This window comes from Hemitrygon akajei, chromosome 4 (genome assembly GCF_048418815.1).
Source record: "Hemitrygon akajei chromosome 4, sHemAka1.3, whole genome shotgun sequence".
NCBI lineage: Eukaryota > Metazoa > Chordata > Chondrichthyes > Myliobatiformes > Dasyatidae > Hemitrygon > Hemitrygon akajei.
The window spans coordinates 193,655,354-193,668,682 of record NC_133127.1 but is presented as its reverse complement, the minus strand read 5'-3'; the positions used below and the strand labels follow the sequence as shown (position 1 = coordinate 193,668,682).

The window sequence follows — 13,329 nt, the reverse complement described above, 5'->3', positions numbered from 1 at the left end:
TCCTTCCCCTTCAGCCCTCAACCTCTTCCACCTATACCCCCAGCTTGCTATTTCATCCCTCCTTCACCCACGCACCTTCCCCCTCACCTGGTCTTGCCTATCACCCCCAGCTTCCTATTTCATCCCTCTTCCACCCACGCACCTTCCCCCTCACCTGGTCTTGCCCTTCTTCCCACATTCTTATTCTAGCTTCTATCCCCGTCTTTTCCAGTCAATGGGATTAGTTCAGGTAGACAACTTGACTCTAACTCTCAACCCTGTGGCTCAAAGGAAATGCTTAGCCCTTGAGTAATGGTTCATAAAAGTCACTCCATTTAATGTACGGTACACTAGGACGTTTTCCTGGGAGCATAGGAGAATGAAGGGAGATTTGATAGAGGTATCCAAAATTATGAGGGGTATAGAACAACTTCTTCCCCTTTTCCATCTGATCTGAATGGACACTAAACCCATGAACACAACCTCACTACTTTTTAATTTCTATTTTTGCTCTTCTTATTTAATATAACTATTTAATATATATACTTACTGTAATTCACATTTTTCTCTTATTTTGTATTGCAATATTCTGCTGCCGCAAAGACAACAAAATTCCACGACATACGCCAGTGCTATGAAACCAGATTCTGATTCCCAGAAATGCAAGCAAGCTTTTTTCACTGAGGTTGGTTGAGACTACAACTAGAGGTCATACAATGCCTATAAAAAGTATTCACTCCGCCTTATAAGTTTTATTGTTTTAGATCACTTTGTAGAGATCTGTTTTCACTTTGACACAAAAGATGCATTTTCTGTTGATCAGTGTCAAAAAAGCCAAATTAAATCCACTGTGATTTATTGTTGTAAAAAACAATAAAACATGAAAACTTCCATGTGGAGGGGATGAATATTTTTTAGAGGCACTGTAGGTTACAGGTGCAAGGTGAAATACTTAAGGGGGGATTTCTTCTCTCAGAGAGTGGCGTGAGTGTGGAACGAGTTTGATTCACATGAACCAGAATGGCTGAAGAACCTACTTCTGTACTCTACCACCCTCTGATTCTATCTCACTGAATGTGGCCAACCTTCCAGTCAGTCTTTTCCCCAGGGAAAGGCAACCAAAGGCATGGGTTTAAGGGGAGAGTAAAGACATTTAATAGAGACCGAGGGCAAACTTTTCACCCGGGGGTGGTCAGTATTTGGACAAACTTCCAGAGGATGTGGCTGAGGCCACATTTAAAAGACACTTTTAAAGAGGCCAACAGTTAGAAGACACTTGGACAGGTTGGGAAAGTTTTTGAGGGACATGGGCCAAATGTGGGCAAAAGGGATTTCTTGATAGGAATCTTGGGTCAGTATAGATCAGCTGGGCCGAAGGGCCTGTTTCCGCAGCGTAGGATACCACGACTCAGATCGAACAAAAGAATGAGGGGAGGTGCCCGGACTCACGAGGTGAAAACACACCCATCCACTGTACCGAAAAGTCCTGGGCTGAAGCAGGGTGGTCTAGGAAGACAACGGTGGACAGGACTTACCTATTCTCTCTGAGCGAGCAAACTGCCCAGCAACCAGCCAGGCCAGCAACGTTACCACGGCAACTGCACCGATATGAAGGAAGGGTGCGGTGGCCTGTGCAGGGGAAGAAAGAAAAAATGAAATCAGTTTATAGACATTGGAACATTTACAGATACCACCTCAATTCCACAGTCTGATACACCAAAAGAGTAAAACACCAATAATCCAGCACCCTCTGGCCTTTCATGGTTCCAGATTTGCAGGCTTTCTAGAAATGATTTTATTTTTGTGGTTCTGTATTCACAGACTTTCTAGAAATATTATTTTATTCATAGCCCAATATACTGTTTATTTTTAAATGTCAGACACTATTGTGTTCAGTTCTGGTCACCTCATTACTGGAAGGATGTGGAAGCTTTAGAGAGAGTAGAGAGGACGTTCATCAGGATTAGAGAGAATGTCTTATGATGCTAGGTTGAGCGAGCTGCCTCTTTTCCCTTCGGAACAAAGGAGGATGAGAGGTGATATGATAGAGGTGTACAAGATGATGAGGCATAGATTGAGTGGAGAGTCGGAGCCTTTTTCCATCATTAAGCACCCTCACCATCCAGGACATGCCCTCTTCTCAATGCTACCATCAGGGAGGAGGTACAAGAGCCTGAAAACACATACTCAACATTTTAGGAACAGCTTTGTCCCTCTGCCATCTGATTTCTGAATGAACAATGGACCCATGAACACTACCTCACTATTTTTGCTCTCTTTTGGCAAAACTTATTTAATTTTTATACATATACAGACAGTACTGTGCAAAAGTCTTAGGCACCCTAAATTTTTTATATGTCTTCAGATGGTATGACCCCCACAGAGCCCTGATCCCAACATCATCGAAGCTGCCTGAGATTACCTGGAGAGACAGAAGCAAACAAGAACTGCTCCACCATTTCATCATGGCTGATCCAATTTTCCTCTCAGCCCTAGTCTCCTGCCTTCTCCCTGCCTTCATGACCTGACCAATCAAGAATCTATCAACCTCTGCCTTAAATATACATAAAGGCTTCCCTCCTCATCTCCATTCTAAAAGACACCCCTCTATTCTGAGGCTATGTCCTCCGGGCTTACACTCTCTGACAATAGGAAACATCCTCTCCACATCCCACTCTGTCGAGGACTTTCACCATTCAATAGGTTTCAATGAGGTCACCCCTCATTCTTCTGAATTCTAGTGAATACAGGCCCAGAGCCATCAAACGCTCTTCATATGAAAAGCCATTCACTCCTGGAATCATTTTCGTGAACTTCCTTTGAACCTTCTCCAGTTTCAGCAAATCCTTTCTAAGATAAGGGGCCCAAAACTACTCACAATACTCCAAGTGAGGCCTCACCAGTGCTTTATAAAGTTTCAACATTACATCCTTGCTGTTATATTCTAGTCTTCTTGAAATGAATGCTAACATCACATTTGCGTTTCTCACTATAGATTCAACCTGCAAATAAACTTTTACGGAATCCTGCACAAGAACTATGGAGCTATGAGGGAGGAGCTGGCCAAAGTTCAGTGGAACAATACCCTAGCAGGGAAGACAGTGGAACAACAATGGCAGGTATTTCTGGGAATAATACAGAAGGTGCAGGATCGGTTCATTCCAAAGAGGAAGAAAGATCCTGAGGGGAGTAAGGGGCAGCCATGGCTGACGAGGGAAGTAAAGGGCAGTATAAAAATAAAAGAGAAGAAGTATAACATAGCAAAGATGAGCGGGAAACCGGAGGACTGGGAAGCTTTTAAAGAGCAACAGAAGATAATAAAAAAGGCAATACACCAAGAAAAAATGAGGTACGAAGGTAAACTAGCCAAGAATATAAAGGAGGATAGTAAAAACTTCTTTAGGTATGTGAATAGCAAAAAAAATAGTTAAGACCAAAATTGGGCCATTGAGAACAGAAACGGGTGAATTTATTATGGGGAACAAGGAAATGGCAGACGAGTTGAACAGGTACTTTGGATCTGTCTTCACTAGGGAAGATGCAAACAATCTCCCAGATGTAATAGTGGCCAAAGGAACTAGGGTAAAGGATGAACTGAAGGAAATTTATATTAGGCAAGAAACAGTGTTGGATAGACTGTTGAGTCTGAAGGCTGATAAGTCCCCGGGACCTGATGGTCTGCATCCCAGGGTACTTAAAGAGGTGGCTCTAGAAATCGTGGACGCATTGGTAATCATTTTCCAATGTTCTATAGATTCAGGAATAGTTCCTGCTGATTGGAGGGTGGCTAATGTTGTCCCACTTTTCAAGAAAGGAGGGAGAGAGAAAACAGGGAATTATAGACCTGATAGCCTGATGTCAGTGGTGGGAAAGATGCTGGAGTCAATTATAAAAGAGGAAATTACAACACATTTGGATAGCAGTAGAAGGATCAGTCCAAGTCAGCATGGATTTATGAAGGGAAAATCATGCTTGACTAATCTTCTGGAGTTTTTTGAGGATGTAACTATGAAAATGGACAAGGGAGAGCCAGTGGATGTAGTGTACCTGGACTTCTAGAAAGCTTTTGATTAAGTCCCACATAGGAGATTAGTGGGCAAAATTAGGGCACATGGTATTGGGGGCTGAGTACTGACATGGATTGAAAATTGGCTGGCTGACAGAAAACAAAGAGTAGTGATTAACTGGTCCCTTTCGGAATGGCAGGCTGTGACCAGTGGGGTACCGCAAGGTTCAGTGCTGGGACCACAGCTGTTTACAATATACATTAATGATTTAGATGAAGGGATTAAAAGTAACATTAGCAAATTTGTTGATGACACAAAGCTGGGTGGCAGTGTGAAATGTCAGGAGGATGTTATGAGAATGCAGGGTGACTTGGACAGGTTGGGTGAGTGAGCAAATGTATGGCAGATGCAGTTTAATGTGGATAAATGTGAGGTTATCCATTCTGGTGGCAAGAACAGGAAGGCAGATTACTATCTAAATGGAGTCAAGTTAGGAGAAGGGGAAGTACAATGAGATCTAGGTGTTCTTGTACATCAGCCAATGAAAGCAAGCATGCAGATACAGCAGGCAGTGAAGAAAGCTAATGGCATGCTGGCCTTTATAACAAGAGGAATTGAGTATAGGAGTAAAGAGGTCCTTCTGCAGCTGTACAGGGCCCTGGTGAGACCCCACCTGGAGTATTGTGTGCAGTTTTGGTCTCCAAATTTGAGGAAGGATATTCTTGCTATTGAGGGAGTGCAGCGTAGGTTCACAAGGTTAATTCCCGGAATGGCGGGACTGTCATATGTTGAAAGATTGGAGCGACTGGGCTTGTATACACTGGAATTTAGAAGGATGAGAGGGGATCTGATTGAAACATATAAGATTATTAAGGGATTGGACACGCTGGAGGCAGGAAGCATTTTCCCGCTGATGGGTGAGTCCAGAACTAGAGGCCACAGTTTAAGAATAAGGGGTAGGCCATTTAGAACAGAGATGCGGAAAAACTTTTTCACCCAGAGAGTGGTGGATATGTGGAATGCTCTGCCCCAGAAGGCAGTGGAGGCCAAGTCCCTGGATGCATTCAAGAGAGAGTTAGATAGAGCTCTTATAGATAGCGGGGTCAAGGTATATAGGGAGAGGGCAGGAACGGGTAACTGATTGTGTTTTATCAGCCATGATCACAGTGAATGGCGGTGCTTGCTAGAAGGGCCGAATGGCCTACTCCTGCACCTATTGTCTATTGACTCCCAAATCCCTTTGCATCTCAGGTTTTTGTATTTTCTCTGTTTAAAAAATAGTCAACCCTTTCATTTCTTCTACCAAAGTGCATGACCATACACTTCCCGACTCTGTATTCCATCTGCCACTTCTTTGTCCATTCTCCTAATCTGTCCAAGTCCTTCTGTAGCCTCTCTACTTCCTCAAAACTACCTGCCCCTCCACCCAGCTTCATATTGTCTGCAAACTTTGCAACAAAGCCATCAATTCCATCATCCAAATCATTGACATATAATGTAAAAAGAATCAGTCCCAACACAGACCTCTGTGAAACACCTCTAGTCTCCAGCAGCCAACCAGAAAAGGCTCCCTTTATTCCCATGCTTTTCTTCCTACCAATCAGCCACTGCTTTGTCCATGCTAGAATCTTTCTTGTAATACCATGGGCTCTTAACTTGTTAAGCAGCCTCATGGTGGTACCATGTCAAAGGCTTTCTGAAAATTCAGGTACACAACATCAACTGATTCTCCTTTGTCTATCTCGCTTGTTATTTCTTCAAAGAATTCCCCAAGAGATTTATCAGGCAAGATTTTCCCTTGTGGAAACCATGCTGACTACAGCCTATTTTATTGTGTGTCTCCAAGTACCCTGAGACCTTATCCTTAATAATTGACTGCAACATCTTCCAAACCACTCAGGTCAGACTAACCAGCCTATAATTTCCTTTCTTCTGCCGCTCTTGAAGAGTGGAGTGGCATTTGCAATTTTCCAGTCTTCTGGAACCATTCTGGAATGTAGTGATTCTTGAAAGATCATTATTAATGCCTCCACAATCTCTTCAGCCACCCAGCCATCTCTTTCAGAATTCTGGGGTGTACACCATCTAGTCCATGTGACGTATCTACCTTCAGACCTTTCAGTTTCCCAAGAACTTTCTCCCTAGTAATGGGAACTTCACAAAAATCATGACCCCTGACACCTGGAACTTCCACCAAACTGATAGTGTCTTCCACAGAGAAGACTGATGCAAAATACTTATTCAATTCGCCTGCCTTTTCCTTGTCCCCCACTTCTAACTCTCCCTGTCATCCCTGCCAATGTTCTTTCTCAAAAAATTCTGGCCAACTCCTCTCTCATGCCTGTGTAACTCCCTTTACTCCACTGGAATACTGATACATCTGACTTTAGCTTCTCCTTCTCAAATTTCAGGATGAATTCGATCATGTTATGATCATTTCCCCCAAGGGTTCTTTTATCTTAAGCTCTCTGACCAATTCCGATTCATTGCACAACACCCAATCCAGAATAGCTGATCCCGTAGTGCTGCAACCATGAGCTGCTCTTAAAAGTCATCTCGAAGACATTCTAGAAACTCCCTCTCTTGGCATCCAGCACCAAATTGATTTTCCCAATCTACCTGCATATTGAAGTCTCCCATGACTACTGTCACGTTTCCACTTTTAATTTGTAGACCTCATCCTTACTCTTGTGAGGGCAGTCTGTATACAATTCTCATCAGGGTCTTTTTACCCTTGCAGTTCCTTAGCTCCATCCATAATGATTCAATACCTTCTGATCCTATGTCACCTCTTTCTAATGATTTGATTTCATTTTTTAACCAACAGAAGGATACCGGCCCTCTGCCTTCCTGCTTGTCCTTTCGATGCAACGTGTATCCTTGGGCATTAAACTCCCAGCTATAATCTACTTTCAGCCATGATTCAGTGATGCCTACAACATCACATCTGCCAATCTGTAACTGTGCTGCAAGTTCATCTACCTTATTCCATATTCTACAAATATTCAAATATAACACCTTCAGTCCTTTTTGAGTTTGCCTGTCATTTATGTTGCAACTCATCCTGTTGACTGCAATTTTGCCCTGACTTCTTCTCACTACACAAGCAACACACACAAAATGCTGGCCAGGCAGCATCTATGGAAAAGAGTACAGTTGGCAGGGTCTTGGCTCGTAACGTCAACTGCATTCTTCCATAGATGCTGCCTGGCCTGCAGAGTTCCTCTAGAATTCAGTGTGTTGCTTGGATTTCCAGCATCTTCAGATTTTCTCTTGCTCCTCACTACACATTGCCTCTCCTTGTAAATCTACCTCATTTTCAGCACTATCACTCCGGTTCTCATACCCCTGCCAAATTAGCTTAAACCCTCCCAAACAACTCGAATCAAGCTACCCACAAGGATATCGGACCCCTCTGGTTCATCTGTAACTCGTCCCTATTGTACAGGTCATACCTTCCCCAGAAAAGACATGAATGATCCATAAATCTAAATCCCTGCCCTTGCACCAATTCCTCAGCCACACAGTCACCTGCCACATCTTCCTATTCCTACTCTCACTGGCATGTGGCACAGGCAGCAATCCAGAGATTACTACCCTGGAGATGCTGTTTCTCAGCTTTCTACCTACCTCCCCAAAATCTCTCATCGTGTCTACCCGTGTCATTGGTGCCAATATGTACAGTATCAAGGCTTCTGGCTACTCCCCCTCGTCCTTGAGAATGCCATGGACCCACTGTGAGATATCCCTGATCCTGGCACCAGGGAGGTAACATCCCGTCCAAGTGTCTATCACGCCCTCAGAACCTTGTCTCTGTTCCTCTGACAGTGGAATCTCCTATCATCTCTCTGCTCTTCCGAGCCACAACACCAGACTCAGTGCCAGAGACCTGGTCACTGTGGTCTCTCTGGTAGGTTGTCCCCCTTCAATGGTATGTAAAATTATAGATTTATTATTGAGGGGAAAGGCCACAAGTGTACTCAGTTCTGGCTGTGCATTTCCCATCCTTTTCCTGACAGTCACCCAGTTACCTGTCTCCTGCAATCTAGGGGTGACTACTTCCCTGTAGCTCCTGTCTATCACCTCTTCATTCTCCTGTATGAGTCGAGATGCAGATGGAACTTAGTAGAATAACAGTTCAGCACAGACTAGATGGCCCGAAGGCCCTGATCTGTGTTGTAGTGCTCTATGACTCGAGTTGGAGAGATCTCTCAAACATCCAATTTGAGTGGCAGGAGATGATTTGCCTTCTTCTACATGGAATTGTTTCCCAAATATAGGATAGAACTCCATTGCAATTGGTCAAACAGCAAGCAGGAGAGAAAACCACTCACAGAATGACCAGGAGATTACACGACTAACCTGAAATGATATCAGAATAATGTCCCATTCCTCCTTCCACATCTGGTTGACTGATACCACGGCCACGAGCAGGGTCACCAAGATCACCATGAGTCCAACCTGCAAGAGCACAGAGAGGCTGGCTATAGGGCAGGTCCAAGGAGCCCTTGGTTAATAATAGGGGTCCATGGCATAAAAAGATTGCACATCCCTGCTGTAAAGGATGATACAATAGGGACATTTAAAGACACTTAGATAGGCACATGGGTGTAGGAAAATTGAGGGTTATACATGAGGGAAGGGTATATTTTTGCCCTTGACAAATACACTCATGGCCTCATTGGACCAGAAGGGTCTGTTACTGTGCGTACGGTCAGTGAGTTGTGGCCATCAGTGTTGGTGCCAGAAGCACGACGGAACCAGCGGGCGACCCAGCACAATCCTCGATGATCTGATTTGATGCAAAGGATGCATTTCATTGTGAACTTCAATGTTTCAATGTACATGTGACATATAAAGCTAAGCTTTAAAAATCTTTAGAAATATCAGGACATTAAAAAAACTTCAAGCATTGTAACCTGGAGCAGAAGAACAATGTGCTGGAGGAATTCAGCAGGTCAACTGGCATCTGTGTTGGCAGAGGAAAAGTCAACGTTCCATTTGGAGTCTGAGGCGACTTGGCATGTCACCAATTTGTACAGATGTACATGGAGAGCATTCTAACTGGCTGCATCACCGTCTGGTGGGGGGGGGGGGGGGGGGATCGGGAAAAAGCCATTCAGAGTTGTAAACTCAGCCAGCTCCATCATGGGCACTAGCCTCCCCAGCATCGAGGGCATCTTCAAGAGCTGATCCCTCAAAAACGCTACATCCATTATTAAGGGCCCACATCACCCAGGATATACTCTCTTCTTATTACTACCATCATGGAGGAGGTAGAGGATCCCGAACCATCAGGGTCTTGAATCGGAGGAGATAACTTGACTCAACTTCACTCGCCTCCATCACTGAGCTACTCCCACAACCTATGGACTCATTTTCAAGGACTCCTCATTTCATGTTCCCAATATTTACTGCTTGTTTATTTATTTTTATTATCATTTCTTTTTTTACTGCTGTATTTTCACATTGGTCCGTCCTGTCGTGTATGGCTTTTCGTTGATTCTAGTATGTTTCCTAACTCTGTTGTGAGCGCCCACAAGTAAATGAATATCAGGGTAGTATATGGTGACATATATGTACTTTGATAATAAATTAACTTTGAAGAAACACACTCAACATTTTTGGAACAGCTTCTTCCCTCCACTATCGGATTTCTGAATGGACAATGAGCCAACCCATGAACACCACCTCACTGTTTTGCTCTCTGTTTGCACTATTTATTTAATTTATATAAAGCTGCGGGAGGGGTGTGGCACAGTGGCAGGGAAGGAGTGTTTGTGGCGGGATTTGGCTCGGAAGCAGACCCACTCAGCCCTGAGACACTAGGCAAGGTCATTTGATTCCAAACAATTGGTTTATTGATCATTGCCAAAGGTCTCTCTGGTGCTTCCCTCTCCCTCCACTCTTCCTTCCCCTTTTCCCAACCATGAATCCCCTCTCCCTGCCCCCTTCCCACTCTCAGCCCACAATAGAGACCCATATCAGTATCAGGTTTATCATCACTCACGTATGTCGTGAAGTTTTTTTTGTGTGGCAGCAGTACAGTGCAATACATAATATTATATATATATATATATATATATATATATATATATACACACACACACACACACACACACACACACACACACACACATATATATATCTAAGAGTTTTGCGCAGTACTGTATGGTATATTTCTTATTGTAATTTATAGTATGGTTATATATTGCACTGTACAGCTGCCACAAAACAACAAATGTGTGTCAGTGATAATATAGCTGATGCTGAATGTGCCATCACAGACATGTTCCCACAACCAAAAGACTCATTTTCAAGGACTCTTCATCTCATTCTCTCGATGTTTAATGCTTATTTATTATTATTATTATTATTATTAATTTCTTTTTACATTTGCACATCTTGTGGCCCTCTGCACTCTACTTGAATGCCCAAGTAGGTGTGGTCTTTCCTTGATACTGTTATGGATATTATTCTACAGATTTATTGAGTATGCCTGCAAGAAAATGAACCTCAGGGTTGTATATGGTGACACATATGTACTTTGATAATGAATTTACTTCGAACTTTAGAACTTTGAGTCCCGACACGCTGAGTTCCTCCAGCAGATTATTTCCCATTTAAGGATAGGGAGAATAGTGCTTGGATCTGATTGGATCCTTTCACGCTTACCTTGTGCAGCCAGTAAAGATTCATCTGTTGCCCCACCGCTATGTGACATAGTGCTAAAAACTGAGAGAGAAGACTTTATTACATTAAGTAATAAAGGGTAGTCAAATCTGTCCAATGCATCACCAGCACCAGACTACCCGCCATCGAGGACATATATACAGAAAGGTACCGGAAAAGGGCCAGTAACATCATGAAGGATCCCACCCACCCTACTCATGGACTGTTTGTCCCACTCCCATCAGGGAGGAGGCTACATAGCATCCACACCAGGATCACCAGACTCAACAACAGTCACTTTCCCCAAGCAGTAAGGCTGATCAACACCTCCACCCACTAACCCACCCCTCCACACCCCCAATCACCCACTCACCCACACCCCACACCCCCAACCACCCACTCACCCACCCCTCCACACCCCCAACCACCCACTCACCCGCCCCTCCACACCCCCAACCACCCACTCACCCACCCCTCCACACCCCCAACCACCCACTCACCCGCCCCTCCACACCCCCAACCACCCACTCACCCACCCCTCCACACCCCCAACCACCCACTCACCCGCCCCTCCACACCCCCAACCACCCACTCACCCGCCCCTCCACACCCTCAACCACCCACTCACCCGCCCCTCCACACCCCCAACCACCCACTCACCTACCCCTCCACACCCCCAACCACCCACTCACCCACCCTTCCACACCCCCAACCACCCACTCACCCACCCCTCCACACACCCAACCACCCACTAACCCACCCCTCCACACCCCCAACCACCCACTCACCCGCCCCTCCACACCCCCAACCACCCACTCACCCACCCCTCCACACCCCCAACCACCCCTCCACACCCCCAACCACCCACTCACCCACCCCTCCACACCCCCAACCGCCCCTCCACACCCCCAACCACCACTACTTATCATTTCCTGTCAGAGTCACCTTTCGTACAGACACTCCTGTGCCTACTGTCACATTATGGGCATACAATCAAACTTTTCCAATTGTTCCACTTGTGTACTGGAAATGACATTAAACAATCTCAAAGCTTGAACATTGTGAGGGACATGGAACGCACAACCCTGAAACAAGTGTGCATTCACTGCTGTGATCCCCATATTGCACACTGAATTAGGTCACTCAGCTCTTTGAGTTTGCCTCATCATTCAATCATGACTGATTTTTATCCCTCTCAACCTCATTCTCCTGCCTTCTCCCTGTAACATCTGATGCCCTGACTAATCAACAACCTATCAACCTCTGCTTTAAATGTACCCATTGATTTGGCCTCCACAGCTGCCTGTGGCAATGGACTCCACAGAGTCACCGTCCTCTGGCTGAAGAAATCCCCACTCATCTCTGTTCTAAATGGACGCCCCTCTATTTGAGGCTGCACCCTCCGATCCTAGATGCCCCTACAAAAGGCACTGTTCCCTCTAAGCTGCATGGGTGTGCCTTGACTGAGATGCTCATGTGCATACAGCCTTTGTTACCCCACAGCTCGAGTTTTCTTTTATATAATCTTAATACAAAATTCTATGTTAATATAATTGTGAAATACTCTGTAATTATGTGTTAATGAATATAATCCATGAATTTTCTAAATAATAGATGTACCACACCCTTTACTTTGAAATATTTTAGAGCTTCAACGTATTTACATTGTCAGTACTCAAATTGCTCCAAATTGTAACAATAAACACAGAATGGAAGTCAGTAGTTTACTGCTATTAATCTGCCGGCCCATTGAATGCCGACACCGTCTCGACAAAACATTTTATTTTTGCCATTGTGCCTGTCAGCTGTTTTGATTGCCAGAGATTGCTCACATGTGTGGAGAGTTGGAGCTTATGTTTGTCTGATGTGAAAAAAATCTATGTTCTGTCTTTCGATAAGTGTTCTTTTAAAAAAATCATAATCTAATAAGATTTGTTAATTAAAAAATGTTGGAACAAAATAAAATATTTAAAGAGGCATGCAGTTTTTGGGCACTGTAAAAATTTTCTGTTCACAGCTGTGGTTGGTTTGTACAGCTAAAAAACAAATTGGAGGGAGCGATGACTATTGGAAAAATCCTCCCCAAAGGAAAAACCCTTTAGGCCTTTCAATATTCAATAGTTATCCTTGAACCTGATGGTACATGATTTCTGGCTTTGGAATCTTCTGCCCAATGGAAGAGGGTAGATTAGAGAATATCGGGGATGGGTAGTAAGCATACCAAATGCCTTTTCATTACGATAAGATGGAGTCGTGGCCTCACAATCTACCTAATTACAATCTTGCACTTTATCGTTTACCTGCACTGCACTTTCTCAGTAGCTTTTACACTTTATTCTGCATTGTTGTTTTACCTTGTTCTAGAGACAATGCACAGTGTAATGATTTGACCTGTATGAGCAATATGCAAGACAGGCTTTTCATTGTACTTTGGTACATGTGACAATAATAAACCAATAACAATTCCAGAGCAAAATGAGTCTTGATGACGGATGCTGTTTTCCTGCAACAATTGGTGGGGACTGCTTTACCTATGACGAACTGGACCATATCCTCTACTTTTTGTCAGCTCTTACATACAAGGGCATTGGTGTTTCCCTATTAGGCTGTGATGAAACCAGTCAATATTCTCTCCAACACATATCTACAGAAGTTGGTCAAAGTTTTAGAT

At 44.0% G+C, this 13,329-nt stretch overlaps 1 protein-coding gene across 4 annotated transcripts in view; it reads right to left on the bottom strand.

The window, feature by feature from the left end:
• Window positions 1-13,329, bottom strand: part of LOC140727066 (glycerophosphodiester phosphodiesterase domain-containing protein 5-like) — a 271,585-nt gene that overhangs the window by 55,259 nt on the left and 202,997 nt on the right. For all 4 annotated transcript variants that reach the window (XM_073044292.1, XM_073044291.1, XM_073044294.1 and 1 more), the window contains 3 exons: window positions 10,662-10,721; window positions 8,349-8,447; window positions 1,515-1,608 (listed from right to left, as the gene is read on the bottom strand). In XM_073044292.1, coding sequence (XP_072900393.1) covers window positions 1,515-1,608; window positions 8,349-8,447; window positions 10,662-10,721 — 253 coding nt within the window. The remainder of the gene's footprint in view (window positions 1-1,514; window positions 1,609-8,348; window positions 8,448-10,661; window positions 10,722-13,329) is intronic.